Source organism: Brachionichthys hirsutus, chromosome 20 (genome assembly GCF_040956055.1).
Source record: "Brachionichthys hirsutus isolate HB-005 chromosome 20, CSIRO-AGI_Bhir_v1, whole genome shotgun sequence".
NCBI classification, from domain to species: domain Eukaryota; kingdom Metazoa; phylum Chordata; class Actinopteri; order Lophiiformes; family Brachionichthyidae; genus Brachionichthys; species Brachionichthys hirsutus.
In genome coordinates, this window is record NC_090916.1 from 2,884,692 (window position 1) to 2,899,783 (window position 15,092).

The window sequence follows — 15,092 nt, forward strand, 5'->3', positions numbered from 1 at the left end:
GTCTGACATGGCAGCTCCATCCAAAAAGTATTTTTTTTTGCTTGACTACAGGTTAATAATATCTATACTTGCTATCTATGTTTTTCTTTTACCATGCAAGGGCGGGTGCTTTGCAAGTGTTGTGATAAAAATGCGACATTGCCCCGTGTTTGTCTTTGGCAGCTGAGGTTATTCAGGTTCAGGTCTGCTCAAGGCTGATTGTTCCAGAGCCAAAAGAGTTTTGGGTGTGTTGGTGAACAGATCGTTAGATTGATTACGCATCTATATCCAACCTCTTAAACCTGTGATTATGCGATTATGTAATTTTCTGCAAACCTGGAAATGTTTCAAGACATTTCAAAATTCAGATCCCAACCCCAAGGATGTTTCACAAACTTAAAAAAAATGTTTTCTGTAAGTTTAAAAAGTAAAGTTTCAAGCTGTCCTCAGGTTGTTTTGCGACTTTACCGTATTCGCCCTTCAGTCGTCAGTAGTTAAGGTTCAAAGCTGCGAACCGATCCTGAATATTCTTGAAGGCAAAACTGACCAGCATCAGAGGCAAGTTAGCAAAAATCAAGTGAACCAGAGAGAGAATCAACTAATGAGGTTTGGGCTTTGTGCTTCAACCGAAACAAGCAGCTGATACATATTCTGACGAGGGACAGCAAATGGAACCCCACAAGTGAAAGGCCGCCAATCATACAGGTTTTGTAGTCCCACACAGAGAACTACAACACCCATCGTGCGGCTATTACAGCAGAACAGTGGCTGAAAAAGAGCAAACTTTTCTCCCAGAGATTATGCGTCACAAAAGGGGCAGAAATGATGTATTAACATCCCTGTGCTTGAAATACAAGAGAGAAGGACGTTAAGGTCGATTCTTAAGTAGGACAAAAACAAACTGTAGAAGAACACGTTTCCATCACACGAACGATAAATGACAGCGTACAGCACATTTTAAAAAGAGGAACAGCAAAACACCCCAGTAAAAAAAAAAAACTTCATTAGCACTGTGTTGGCATCTAATTTAACACCTTTTACAGTAAAAACCTTTTGCCGCCTCCCTGTTAGAGATCCCTTGGTGTCTTAAGTCTGTACGGCTGTCATCATCACAGCATCTGTTCGTAACAGGGCTCGGAAATATATGGCATTAGGTGGCGTTCGTGTGAAAGCACGGCTGCAGCCGTGGCACATTGCAGGGATTGACATGTTACTGTGATTGTGCGCTACTGGACCTGCGTTCGCTCTGCTTTAAGTGCCATTCCACAGCCAACTAATCATACACTTCATTCTACGAGACGCGCTGTGAGTGACTAATGTTGTGTGCGCAGGGTTCGGGATGCCGAATATTTAATGATGCTGACAAATAGCCGGGCTTCTCTTTGTGACGACGGTCCACGAGGAGTAGGTGGAGCCAAAATGTGTGTCATGGCTGACCGATGGTTGGCATGACAGCCATTATAGGCCCTTTTTAGTAGGAGCGCTGAGTTTTCTCATTCCCCTAATCCTGCCCAGCAACTCTCGGACAAAGTCCTGCAACAGAAATAGTATAAAATAAGGGTTAGAAAGACAGTTAAAATAAAATGACGCACATAGGCCAGCGGTCTGCGCATGCTTGTTTCGTTTGTCAGTGAATGGATCGTGCTCTAAATCTCATCATTCTCTTTCCCATGTCTCTAGTTCCATTCCTTCAGCTCCCCAGTGCGCCTTCATTCTAACAGTCCTCTCTCTCTCTCTCTCTCATTCCTCCCTCCATCCATGTGTCGGATGGCATTCAAAATGGCATCTGCGCTGCCTCACTCTCAGAGGATTACAGTGTGTGTGTGTGTGTCTGGATACGAGTCGTCGTACACCTGATCGGACACATCTACGGCTTTGGTGCCGTGACCTTGTAGCGGCTGTGACAGGCTGATCTCACACCAGACACATTCACACAGATGACAGGTGGGCGACGCAAACACACCCAAACGCCTCCACGCACAATCACACACATTGTGAGGGATCGTAAGAAAAACGTATGCGTTAACTCGCCTCGTGAACTTAAGTATGCACGAATGTTGAACTTGATTCGACTCTTCTGATTTGATCGTTTTTTTTTTACTTTGTATTTATAATTTTCATTTATAAAAGGAAAAAGGAGAAAACAACAAGAACACGACAACAACGAAGAAGACAAACAAATTTAGGAGTTTAATAATAAAATTGCACAGAGTTTAATAAGTTAATTCAAACTCTAATCAGCCTTTTCCAAAAAAATAAATAATGCAATATATTCTGAAATACATGTTTTTGTTTATTGATCATGGTTTATTCTCACTGCACATTTTATTCTGTTCAGTCAAAGATAAAAACAGCATCTTTAAACATTTCAAGATATTAAGGTCAAAATTTCCATGGACACTTGACCCCCCCCCCCTCTCTCCCACACACACACACACCAGATGGTTTATATGGACATCAATGATGTCTGTCTGCTCACAAGATTATAGACATTTTGTTGAATAGCGAGAAACTGAACACACTCACCTCTGTTGGTTTGTAGCAATCTGTTAATGATTCCTGAGTAAAAGAAAAATGCAAAGAGGGAATTAGCCATCAAATGTTCTTTACCACAGTGTGAACGTGCTGCATGATTCAATAGCCCCTGCTCTCTTTTATCGCTGGTTGGTGAACAATGTGTAAAGCTGAAGGGTAGAAGGGCTTGTGCAACTCATTGACTTTTTCACTTGGCACTAACTTTGATCAACAAACAAACAAACCCACACAGCGGCAGGGGAATACCTGCAGCTTGCTGGCTCTCTCGTCATCGCTGCTGACCTCCAGCAGGTCGTCTATGTCTATCTCTACTTCTGGCATCTCTTCCTCCTGGAACACACAAACACTCTTGGTTAGTCAGCTGCTGGAATAGAGGCAGGTCAATGAGAAGCCAGCTGGAGGACAGGATGTGGAATTAAAATGTCAAACTCAAGAATTTGGGTGGGAAAGAAAAAAAAAGGTGCATCAATCCTGTTCCTATATAGTTCAATCGTGTTCAGTCCCTTCTCTGAGCTCCGGATCTCTCCTCTGTTTACTTATTAGGTGCAGACGTCATATGGAAATGCCACCGTGTCTTAATGTGCCGCCAGGGCCGGGCTGTTTAATTGCCTTGTGGTAAGAGGCTGAACTCTGCTCAGCACCACGTCAAACGTTCCGTGTTCCTCCAGTTCGTTTTATTCCACCACAAGGCTTGTGCAAAAGAGGCATGCAGGGAGGATCAAGCGTTCCCCTTCCAGCTACCCACAGGATGCATCTTCCGGACTCTCCCTTCTGGGAATTAAATCCATAGAAGCCAAACACACATGTGCAGCTTCTTCATCTTTTACCAACAACATCGTAGCAGACTCCATTTTGCTGCCATCGCTTGGAAATCAATCCGTATGTTTCCAGGTGGAGCACAAAGACGTGGAAGTCCTGGTGGTTCTGAGGCTGCAGCAAAAAGAGCTTTAAAGCAGGAGACGGTGCATGTTGTTGCAAAGCTGCAATTCGTTATGTGCAACAACAAGCTTTCTCTGACCTGAAGGATTTCAGCGACCCATAGCCTAAAGTTTAGGGCCTAAACCATAGTTTATTTGCCACTCCTGATGTCCTTTATGACCAGAAGCAAGTCATAATTTCAAAAAGGTTGGTATGAGACTTGCAAAAAATAATCATAAATGAATATATCCTGTGGTTTCGCATAATTGCCTCAGATTAAATTTTGCATCTGCCACCTCAGCATCGCCTCCCCTGTCATGTCAGTGCACTGCTCTATAAACTAATCACGCTAACACTGGAGATCAAGTAGATGATGATCGGAGGAGGGAACATCAAGGCTGCCGAAAAAGGCTTGAATTTCAGAAAAAACAGCAGCGAATCAGAGAACGGCAGAAGACGTGCTATTTTAGCTCGCTTGTTGGGCAGTATACTTGAGATGATGTCTTTTTTTGATGCACGAGGTCGACTGACTCCTGTGAATCACAATGTGTGTGTGTGTGTGTGTGTCAGGGGACTGTGCTTATGAGTTAGCCTGCAGCATGCTCTGGCATTCAGACACAGGAACATGAAGGATGGTTCAGCTCCCAGCTTTTAAAAATGCACACAGAGTTCTTTCTTTTTTTATGTCTGGGTTGACGTGCGTAGAATAGAATTAGATCAATACAATTCAAATAGCAGTTCCAGCATTTGTCTCGCACACAGTTTGACACAAGTCCACCCCACCTTCATCCTCACTCCTGAGCCATTAAAAATGTGTTCACAGCAAGCGTTTTTAAGCATCTCCAGTCTCTCTTTGGATGAGCATCCCCTTTGACCTCTCACTGAAATCCCTCCCTCATTAAAGTAGAGGAGGAATTGGGGGGGGGGGGGGGGGGGGTGATGCAGAACATATCGGAGCCTGTCGCCTGTTAGCAGAGATGAGTGTGTGCTGTTGGAACCGGAGGACTGGGGTTATATGCAAAGAGAAATGAACAGATTAGTTAAAGGATGAAATGATTAACATAATTCTGCTACCGGGGTGTTTGACCATGCCGACCCACGACCTGCGATCCACACATCAATCTCGGTTCTCCTTTTTCAGTACCCACGAGAATGCAAGCACAATTAATTTCTCCATTTGCACCGCACAGGCTCCTCATCCACTAGCTGCAACTCAAATGTATAGAAACAAAACAAAGTGAGCAGTGAGCGATGTCATGCTTGCAAAATGTTGCCTGCTGGTTTCTATGCGCTACAGAGACAAGCTTTAACCTAATAATAAAGATGAATGAGAGAATCAGAACGAGTAACTCTGCAGTGAGCGCCCATCGGGAGAGGGAAGTTAACACACGGCCTACTTCTCAAGAGGGTCGAGGGGACCTATCTTCTTCCACTGTGTGCGTGTGTGTGTGTGTGTCCCTTGTCAGCAGGCAGTTCATGCAGTTGTCACCCTCTGTCACTCCGTGACGAAGACAGCAAACATGGCCTCATGAGGCATGACTGCAGGCGTTGCCAATGATGTGCAAAATAATTTCACACTCAAACGTCTTGCTATCAGCAATCCTCTGTGTGTGTGTGTGTGTGTGGGGGGGGGGGGGGGGGGGGTTATATCGCTGAATCCCGAGTGTGTTAAAAATACTGAATACAATGATTAAAAATAGACACTCTTTTTCACACTCATACCGTTAACATGAAGATAAACAGTGAAGTCGTGCTGCTGGTGATTGAGAGCCTAAAATAGCTGAGGTCACACCCAGCTGTGGGGAAAACAGTTCCATCTTGCCAGCAGTGGAGGCAAAGGGGGAAAGGGATCTACTTCAGGTAGAGGTTCGGGTCAAAAGGGCCTTCATTCAACAGGAGAGAACACGCGTGGGAGAGAACAGAGGCGGAAATGTTCAGGCTGCAAGTAAATCCTTCATTCAATAAGACCTTCACACAGCCAAGAAATATTTGAAATGCTAGAACGCAAAAAAAAAAAAAACATTGGCCCATAATGTGAAGCATGATGGAACTGGTATAAACCTGTGTGTCATATCTCTGTTAGATTTTGCAGAATAACGATGCCACCATAGATACCTAAAATACAGCCGCTTCAGAAACCCTTTCAGCATTTGAAGGTCAGATTGACCAGACCAGTACAACACTGCAGTGCAGTGCAGAGACGAGAAAGAGCCAGGTGAGAGGAGTTGCCTCCATTCTTACATCCTTCACCTGATCTAGATGAGATTTCCTGCAGGGGCAGCGGGATCTGACCAGTCAAAGCTCTTCAGGTCTCTTTGTGGTATCTGGCCTATAGCCTAAAGCACAGCTTCTGGAGCCGCAAGTAAGTCAACTGTCTGGGGTATAAAACAGCTCTTTGGGAAAGGTCTGAATTACGGATCGATGGCAAGAGCAGCCGCCAGCAGCTCACGGTGCCATCAACCATCAATTCTGGGTATGACACGATCACGTTGTTGTTGCTGATTAGAGCTTCACTGGCAAATTTGAATTTCTCATCCAAGGCATGCAAACATAGGAATACAAGCAAATTATACACGACCATAGTGTGCTCACACGACTTTGTAATTCAAAACAACCATCCTCCTCCTCTCCCCCCCCCCCCCCCACCCCTCTCCCAGACTCCCTCTCACAGGCAGGGCTGTGTTTTGCATCTTTCCTCAGTGGCGACCACACAGAACGAGTCAGTGTTTGTGTGACGCCAGCTTAAAAATCAAGTCCAACTTCTGACAAGGGAACTGGTGAGTAACTGGATCTACTTTATTTCGGGGGGGGGGGTATAGAGAGACAGGAAAGTCACAGTATCTCTTCCGTTCACGGCCTCAGTAGCTCGCCATTTCTGCATTTCCATTGGTGGTTGAGACTAAAGCTAATTTAGATTACTGTATTAGGCATGGACTGAAAGTTTCTTTGCTATAATTGTTAGTCTATCTTGCACCCCCACCTTGGGATTTGCAAGATCAATAATTCACATTAATAACCTATAGATATTTTTGTTGTCGTTTACAGATCTTTCCATTTTTGCACAAGTCTTTAAGTTGTTCAAAAGCTGAGAAGACAAATAGGAGAAGTGAGGATGAAGCACGTGGAGGGATGGGGGCACAAACAAAGAGTGACCTTTGCCCTCTGAGTCTCCGCGGTGGCCTTTTGGCCCCCTTCTGTTGTGCGTCTTAGTTGAAACAGCTGGTGGCTTCTCCTCCCACTGAAAGGCCTGCATGTCAACACCTCCGGTTTGTTGAGCTGCAGATGAGTCTGCAGGCGGAGGAGAAATGTGCGAACACGCGCTCAGACACAGGCGCTAAGCGAGCGTCTATTTTCGCCGATGCGCGATCTGAATGGCGGACAGAAACACGCCTTCCCAGCTGGAGCCATCACGAATCGGGGGGGCTATGGCTATGCTAGACCCAACTCCATAATACGTGACCTTTAGTTTGAGGGCAAAACACTCTGGATTCGTGCTCAGCCCAGTTCCTGATCTGAACATCCCCCAACTGACAGAGGTGATTTGATTGGGCCAATAATGAATAAATCAATAAAGCAGCAATCACCCTAACATAGCAACTATACTTCTGCAATACGATTCATTCAGCTATCGAGCATCGCTAATGACTTGGCTTGGACTGCATCGTTTTCTCCTGCCGTTACTCAGCGCGGGTCACATGACACGAGACCGCTTCCCTTCCCGGCAAGAAAAACGCAAGAGGCGAGAAAGAGGAGACGCGTTTGACAAGGTCACGGGGAAAGGACGGCGGAGGAGGAGAAAAGAATACAGGGAGAGAGAAGGAGGCTCCTTTCTTTCGTGATGATTCGAGGCGTTTGCTGTCGCTCAGGTTGTGCAACTCGTTCTTCAGCCCCAGATTCTCCATTGCAGTGAATATATCAAGTGAAAATATCAAGCACGTAAATGCAAAAAAAAAAAAAGAGTATGATAACTTTAAAGGGTATAAAAGTGGTACAATTGTGACACAAAAACATAAAATGTAATATATATATATAAGGAATAAAGAAGTGTGTGTCCATCATACTCATCCATTCAAGTTAAAAGACATGACTGCGGGAACAAGGGACATAATCAAGGCAGACGCTGCGCTGCAGGACCTCACAGAGACAGACAGAAAGACCCACACACAAACACACAAGGCCGGGGGGGGGGGTCTGACACTGAGCCATGGGAAAGTAGGACATTACAGTAGGTCTGTCCCTCATTCTGCTGCATGCAGCCAAACACAACACTCACACAAACTTCAGAGTCGGCAAACCTGCATCAGATTGACCGCTCCATCACTCCCGCCACCGTTTCATTCTCTCCATCACGCCAGTTAGAGGTTTCCTTCTCTGGCTGCGTTCAGACGCTCTCGGGCTCCTCAGCCTGCTCAGCATGAATCTGCACGACAGCATGCGCGACTGAAACAGCGAGTTTAAATCTAAATACCTTCCTGCAGAAGAATTTGTAACCCACGGAATTAAGAAGGGGGGGGATCACATAATTTAAGGGATTTGCCAACACACCAATAAAAGAATGAGGACAAAAAAATATATATTCAATAATTGTTTACAGAACTGAACTCTTTTCTTTTTCTTACGCTGCAATAAAATAAGTACTTTTTCCTTACACTTCAAAAACAAACAAATGATCAATGTAATTGTTTTTTTTTAAAATCCAATGTAAAAGAAGGGCCGATGGAATTGTCAGATGTCAACATGACAGAAAATGTCAAAGGAAACAAGATCCTGTAACGCCTTTTGTTTTGCAGCTATAATTTGGTTTTGGTTTCTCGTTCACTCTCTCTCTCTCGCTCTTCCCTCTCCTCTCTTTCCTCCTCTCTGTCCTTTGAACATGAAATGAACAGAGGCTATGTTTCCCGGGAGAGCCGAGGGGAATCCATCTCTGACAGAACTCACCTTCACCTTCACCCAGAAAGAGGAGGAGGAGGAGGAGGAGGAGGAGGAGGAGAGAAGGAGGCTCCAGGCAGACTGACACGAATGTTGGACCAAAATCATTTCAATGAAAGATAAGACACAGGAAGAGGAAGAGTCCGCATAGCAAGAAAAGGTCGTTGGGTAAAGAAATAGCTTTACATCATATTGAATGCAGACATGAGAATGACATTTATTTATTTAAATGTCCCTTATGCGATTTTGAGAGTGTTTTCAGCTCATGGTGATGCATCAAATTCAATACTAATAATACCAAATATAACATCACTATGTTTATCCATGTACGGCGTTACATCGTGTGTGTGTGTGTGTGTGTGTGTGTAATGCATTTTGTGGATTTGCCTTTATTGTGTGAAAATACTTGCGGTTATTTGCTGATCCTGGGTTTTTAATCCATTGGACCAGAAACACAATTTGACCGGGATGAATAAAAAAAAAAACAGGAATTCAGTGCGAGATGACCTTTTATGCCCTCTGTAGCTGATTAGAACCCCCACCCCCCACCCCCCACCCCCACCCAATCGCCCTATGATGTTCTCTAGTATCAGGTTTACTTATGAAACAGATACGGATCCTGACCTTTATGCTGGACCAACACAGCCAAATCATCTCTCTCTCTCTCTCGTTCTCTCTCTCTCTCTCTCTCTCGCTCTCCCTCTCTCAAGGTGTTAACAGAAATTTCCTGTTGACGGTCACTCGATCAAACATCATCAGCAAAGTACTGAAATCCATCTGCCCAAACCCTGACATCATCATCAAATGAAACGCCCGGACCCCAACCCTGAACAATACAACAAGTCCGCACTGAGCTTAAAGCAGGATATCAGGGCTGGCAACAAGAGCCTGGTGGGGGTGGGGGGGTTAGACATTATACAACGAGGTGGGAATACCTACACTGAAATCCGCACTGGAGGGAGAAAGAAAGGTGTGCGGATGAGAGCCGTGCTACTGAAGGGTTGATTTCTGTTCATGCAGGCACCACAACAGAGAATTTGCATCAAAGCAAACCACAGGCCAGCATCCATCCACAAAGGCAGACGGATGAGGCCTGCGGAGGCTTCATCCGACACCAGCATCAAGCGCACCTGCCGATGGTGCAGACGGACGTGCAGCCGAGAGCTCGGCTATCTTTCTGAAATATCAAGCGGTGCACTCAGACGAGCTGCACAGCTCGTTTCTGAAGTGCGAGACAAAGCGGGACTTTCATTCAGGAGGGGGACCGTCCAGAGGACAACAGCCATCAAGAAAAACAGCATCTTATGACTGGATGGTACAAGAAATGAGTGTCTGCCCGAAGTACGAGAAGGACGTGCTTGTTTTGCTCATCCTGTTGTGCCTTTTTTTCTTCTGCTCAGCCGCTTTGTCAGACAGAGTATATTGCATAAAGGAACACACACACACACACACACACACACACACACGTCTTTCTCCTCACAGATTCATGCACGTGTCTACTTCCTGACTGGTGGATTCTGCAGACACACACTGTATGCCTGCAGCGTGTGTCTGCAGAGGGCCTGAGGAGAGGTGATTGGCTGGTGAGGATCGGTGCATCCCTCACCCGCTGCCCTTCTTTCTTCTGACTTACATCCCATCCCCCCACATGCGTGGCTCCAGCAGCATACTGTACGTGGACGTGGGCACATACTACACATCTTCCACCACGTGTCTCTCCACACACACACACACACACACACACACGACCTCCAATGAAATTCCCCTTTCGTGATCTGGCGACTGTTCGTAAAAGGCTGAAAGGGAATTTGCCACTTCCACGCCAAAGGAAGTAATTCCACCCAATCAGAGTGAAGCATATGAAGTCTGCCGTCGAGGAATCGCAGATTTAGGAATTGTAAACGAGAAAATACAATAATGAAACCTCTACAAAGGTGAATAGAGCTGCTAAAATGACACAATCCATGTGCATGAAGTCCGGCTGACCATGCACATTTCATTTTACTGCACTCAATCTCGACTTCCTCGAACCATGCCATGCATCCATCCATCCATCCATCCATCCATCCATCCACCCATCCATCCATCCACCCATCCATCCATCCATCCATCCATCCCTGAGCACACGGGTCCTGATTCTGAAGCCTTTGAAGAAACAATAAACCGGATTTGATAGACTCTCTGTGGGATTCAGGCTCTGTCTCCATTCATTGTCCTGCTGTCTCCATTCATTGTCCCGCTGTCTCCCGTGCATGTCCAGGTGGGACACCTTTGACCCCACTCACCTCGCAGTCGTACAGATCGCTCAGCTGCTCGATGATCCACTCCTCCAGGACGAGCCTTTTCCGCAGCTCCTTCCTGTCGTACTTGACGGTCACTTTGCCCTGCTTCTTCTGGACCGGGTCGTCCCCGGCGGTGAGGGGGCCGGAGCCCACGCAACCCACGCCTGTCGCGGCTTGGAAGAAGACGCGACCGCCGGCGGTTGGCAGCGGGGCACTGGTCTCGGTGCTGGCGGCCGACATGACAGAATGTGAAGGTTTGAAAATGTGTGAATGAGGGACGGGGGCGGGGGGAGGGCGGGGATGTGTGGCGCTGAGACGGAACGCACGGCGCACGGGAGACAGGAGGAGAATGGTGAAGCGCTTTTAAACGGCAGCTATTTAAAGCGCAGCTCCGGGAAGGCGGAGCGTACACTGTAAGAAATGACTGCCACGGGGTCTTTAATATTTGTTTAAAATACAAATCTGATTGTCTCTAGAAAGAAAGAAAAACATCTGCATGAGCAATGAACAAAAACGACGTCATTTCACCTCTGCGTGTCACACAGAGCGGTAAAAGAATCAATGATTATCATTTTAAACACGAGAGATGAAATATGTCGGATTGTGGAGCTTCTTTTAGAACGTAAAAGATTTTAATACAACGTCTGTTTTAAAATCCTGACCTAGAGTCGATATGTTTGCAGCGTGTTAACCAAATTATCTCAATGGAGCGTTTGGGCCGGAGGGAGAACCTGGAGCACGGCTGAAGAGTTCTTGGCGCCACCTGTCGGCTGCATGGCGGTATTGCCACATGAATCGTCAACCTTTTCACGATACTGTAATAATAATAAAATAAAATTGTCATTCAAACGTCATGGACGGAGATGGAAAAAGGCCGTGTCTTACATTTAATGTCAAATAATCTGATTCTAGCATTGTGGTCTAATTTACACTGTAAAATAAAACCTCGGTTTAGTTTAACATGCAGGCAGCGGCTCAGTGGTTTGGGCCTTGGGTTGGAAACCGGTTCACCGGTTCAAGTCCCAGCTCAGACAAAACATGGAGTGCGCATTCGGGGCTGGAGAGGGCACTGCCGAGGTGCCCTTGAGCAAGGCACCCCCCCAACTGCTCCAGAGGTGCCGTTCATGGAGCCCTCTCCATTCATACGGGGCCGGGGCCCTACATATATGCATGTGTGTGGATTGTTAAAGGGGCCCAATAGCAGTAGGGTGTAAATGACATCTTGTGTGTGTGTGTGTGTGTGTATGAGTGTGTCTAGGTGTGTAGGTGTGTGTGTGTGTGGAGTGATTGTGTATATACACATATGACAATAAAAGCATTTCATCTTTAACATCAGCTGATCACATCTCAGTCTGATACTTGAATCACGTGATGCGTGAGCTGATTAACCTGTTTGGTAAGAAACGAATACTTAGTGTGCCCAAATTCCACTTCAAACCACTTCTCCGAAATCCTGCCAGGTGTGCCGAGGCGATTTATTGGGAGGTGAACCCATGGGTGCAGGTTCCTCTCCTATACTTTCAGGGTCAGATCTTCCTTGATCCGCCCACATCTATCACTGATTGACTTGAATCTTCAACCCTTTGATCCTGCTGAGTCACTGTCTTTGTCGAGCGATGACTACCCTTACCCTCCTGACGCCCGTCCTGCTGGTGGGTCTGTGTTTGATCATCGGCTTCATGCTGGTGAAAACACGAGCGGCAAAGAGCAGCAAGAGTTCCGCAGTTAAAACTGAAGGCTTTGGACCGTCGGTGGACCAGGAGGACTCTCGGACTGATCCAAAGACATCGACCAGAGTGGACGGTGAGCGCTTTATTATTTGTGTATTTGGAGCTTTTGTTTTGTATTTTATTGCCCTTATTTCACACTGAAAGTGTGCTTTTTGTGAATAACTTCTAAACTAATAATATTAATGTGAATCCAATTGCTAAAGGTTTGTTTTCATGGTTAGGGAATCTAAAAATATCGATAAAATAAATGTAGAGCCATTAATACCTCCGCCGAGGTATGTAATCACAGGCGTCTGTCTGTCTGTTCGTCTCCGAGTGTTCGTCAGCAATGTAGAACGGAAAGTAAACATAAAATCCTGAACCATGACAAAAGTGCTCGAAACCCATTCGTCTTCCACCACTAGAAGTCATCTAATAACCTTCTCCTCTCATGGGCTTGTACCAGGCTGCATAAATAGTGTTGCCTTTTTGCAACGCGTCAGGGAAGGCACGGTGGCACAGTGGGTAGTGTTACGGACTGGTGCGAGAGGACCCCAAGAAACAGAGGACGGAGACAGTACAAACGTGACTATAAGTTTTACTGGAATGTTCATCAGTCGAGTCACTATCCCGGAGCTGCGCACGGGTTACGGGGTGGCTGGAGCCCAACGAAAATATCTTGTTTAAACAAAAAGACACAGCCAAAAGAACAAAGCAAATAAGCAAGCTCAAAATACAAAACTCTAACAAAGGCAGATCCCAGGGATGAGGAGCGGCAGAAAGACGTTCTGTAAGCAGGGACACGATCCATGAAAAATAGTCCGACTAGGAGCAGCGGGCGGAGCAGGGCTTATGAAGGCCGGTTGTAATCAGCCTCAGGTGTGTCTGGGATGAGAGGCAGAAAACAGGTGTGAGTCGTAGGCCAATCAGCCAGTGCAGCCACATGACCCTCACAGGTAGTGCTGTGTCCTCACTCCCTATGTCAGTGTGGGTTTCCTACCACCTCCAAAAGCATGCCGTTTTGAATGCCCTCGGTGAATTGAAATAGTTTCTGGTGCCGTAGAGAAGGCATTTACTTGATTATTAATACACTTAAAAGTATCCTAAGTATACACAAGGTAATTATATTCATGTGCTAACAACAGCCTTCTTCAAGGCCTCGTTTAATTTCACTACCTGCTCTTCGGTCCTGCTTTTATCATTTCAGAGGACTGTGATTACGGAGACGACGCTGAAGGAGGAGACCATCCACACGTCCCCCACTCGCAGCCGCGTTACCCTGACGATGTGATGCTGAAGAGATCCCAACATTTTTACACTCTGATGAACCAGCGACGGACTGTTCGATTGATCAGTTCAGACCCGGTACCGAGAGAAGTTATTGATAATGTCATCCGCACTGCAGGCAAGTGCAAAACCAATTGACCACTATTGATCTTTTATAGACTGGCCTAGCATTTTCCCCAGTCCACCTCCTCCTTCGTTTGGACAGGTACGGCCCCCAGTGGAGCGCACACAGAGCCCTGGACGTTTGTTGTCGTGTCAGATGCTATGATAAAGCATGAGATTAGAGGGATTGTGGAAAAAGAAGAGATGATCAACTACCAACAGAGGATGGGAGACAATTGGGTCAAAGATTTGTCAGCATTTCGGTGAGCATTCACTTCTTTGGCTACATTCAATAGGAAAACCCATTTTCCCCAAATAAGGGAAAACACAATAAATATCTTGCAATCTTCCTTCAGTACCAACTGGATCAAGAAGTACTTGGACGATGCTCCATACCTGATCCTCATATTTAGACAAACATATGGGATTCTACCAAATGGGCAAAAAAAGCAGCATTACTACAGTGAAATCAGTATCGCCATCGCCTCTGGAATGCTTCTGGCTGCATTGCAGGTAAAGGCAAATATGAGTTGATCCACATTCTATCTGTTAGACATTAGATATATATACATACTATATTGAATGTGTGTAATGATATATATATATATATATGATAGAGACCACACATTCTGGTGAAATAAATATACCTTTTGTGTTTGTCTTTTCTTCCTGTTCCTTTGCTTATCAGAATGTGGGCCTAGTTACTGTCACATCAACACCCCTAAACTGTGGGCCGCAGCTCAGGCGTCTCCTCAAGCGACCCGCCAATGAGAAACTGCTGATGTTGCTTCCTGTGGGTTACCCTGCGCCTGATGCCACAGTACCAGACCTTAAACGCAAGCCTCTGGATGATATTGTGGTGCATATTTGAATAAAAAAAAATCAGTCCAATAGCAGATGTAAAATATTGAACTGATTTCTTCATCAGCCCATTGTCAAAATGTTTTCAATGTTTTCAATATTTAGAGCTAAAGCTGATTTACTTTACTGCTATACATTTTCCCCCATCAGAACTACTATAAGTCTGCGCAAACTGAACAATTAATAATAATGGTAATCTCCTCTGTCACATAATAACCAAATTTATGTTAAATTTATTCATATAAAGATCTGAGTCAAACAGAGTTGTGTTTTCTTATTTTATCCAAAAAGTTAGAAAATAATCAAAGCAGATTTGGGAACATGTCATGAACAGCACATAGTGGCGGCATAAGTGTGCAACGATTCAACGTATGTGTACAATATTTATATGAAATTCGTAGGTAAACCTCAGCATAAGAGAGAAGGGAGGGTGAGTGAGAAGTCAGGTCAGAGCAAAGATAAAAACATTTATAACCCATGAGAGACAAAG

At 45.4% G+C, this 15,092-nt stretch overlaps 2 protein-coding genes across 2 annotated transcripts; one reads left to right on the forward strand and one right to left on the reverse strand.

Annotated features, from left to right (window-relative positions):
- Positions 1-1,378: 1,378 nt before the first annotated feature.
- ppp1r14c (protein phosphatase 1, regulatory (inhibitor) subunit 14C) lies at positions 1,379-10,883 on the reverse strand. The gene is made up of 4 exons (XM_068753880.1): positions 10,647-10,883; positions 2,761-2,844; positions 2,506-2,538; positions 1,379-1,512 (listed from the first exon to the last, which is right to left on the reverse strand). The coding sequence occupies exons 1-4, from the start codon at positions 10,881-10,883 to the stop codon at positions 1,438-1,440; spliced, it is 429 nt and encodes a 142-aa protein (XP_068609981.1). The 3' UTR covers positions 1,379-1,437.
- Positions 10,884-12,259: 1,376 nt separating this feature from the next.
- iyd (iodotyrosine deiodinase) lies at positions 12,260-14,807 on the forward strand. Its single transcript, XM_068753964.1, has 5 exons — positions 12,260-12,446; positions 13,560-13,757; positions 13,845-14,004; positions 14,098-14,254; positions 14,430-14,807. The coding sequence occupies exons 1-5, from the start codon at positions 12,260-12,262 to the stop codon at positions 14,610-14,612; spliced, it is 885 nt and encodes a 294-aa protein (XP_068610065.1). The 3' UTR covers positions 14,613-14,807.
- The last annotated feature ends 285 nt before the right edge of the window (positions 14,808-15,092 follow it).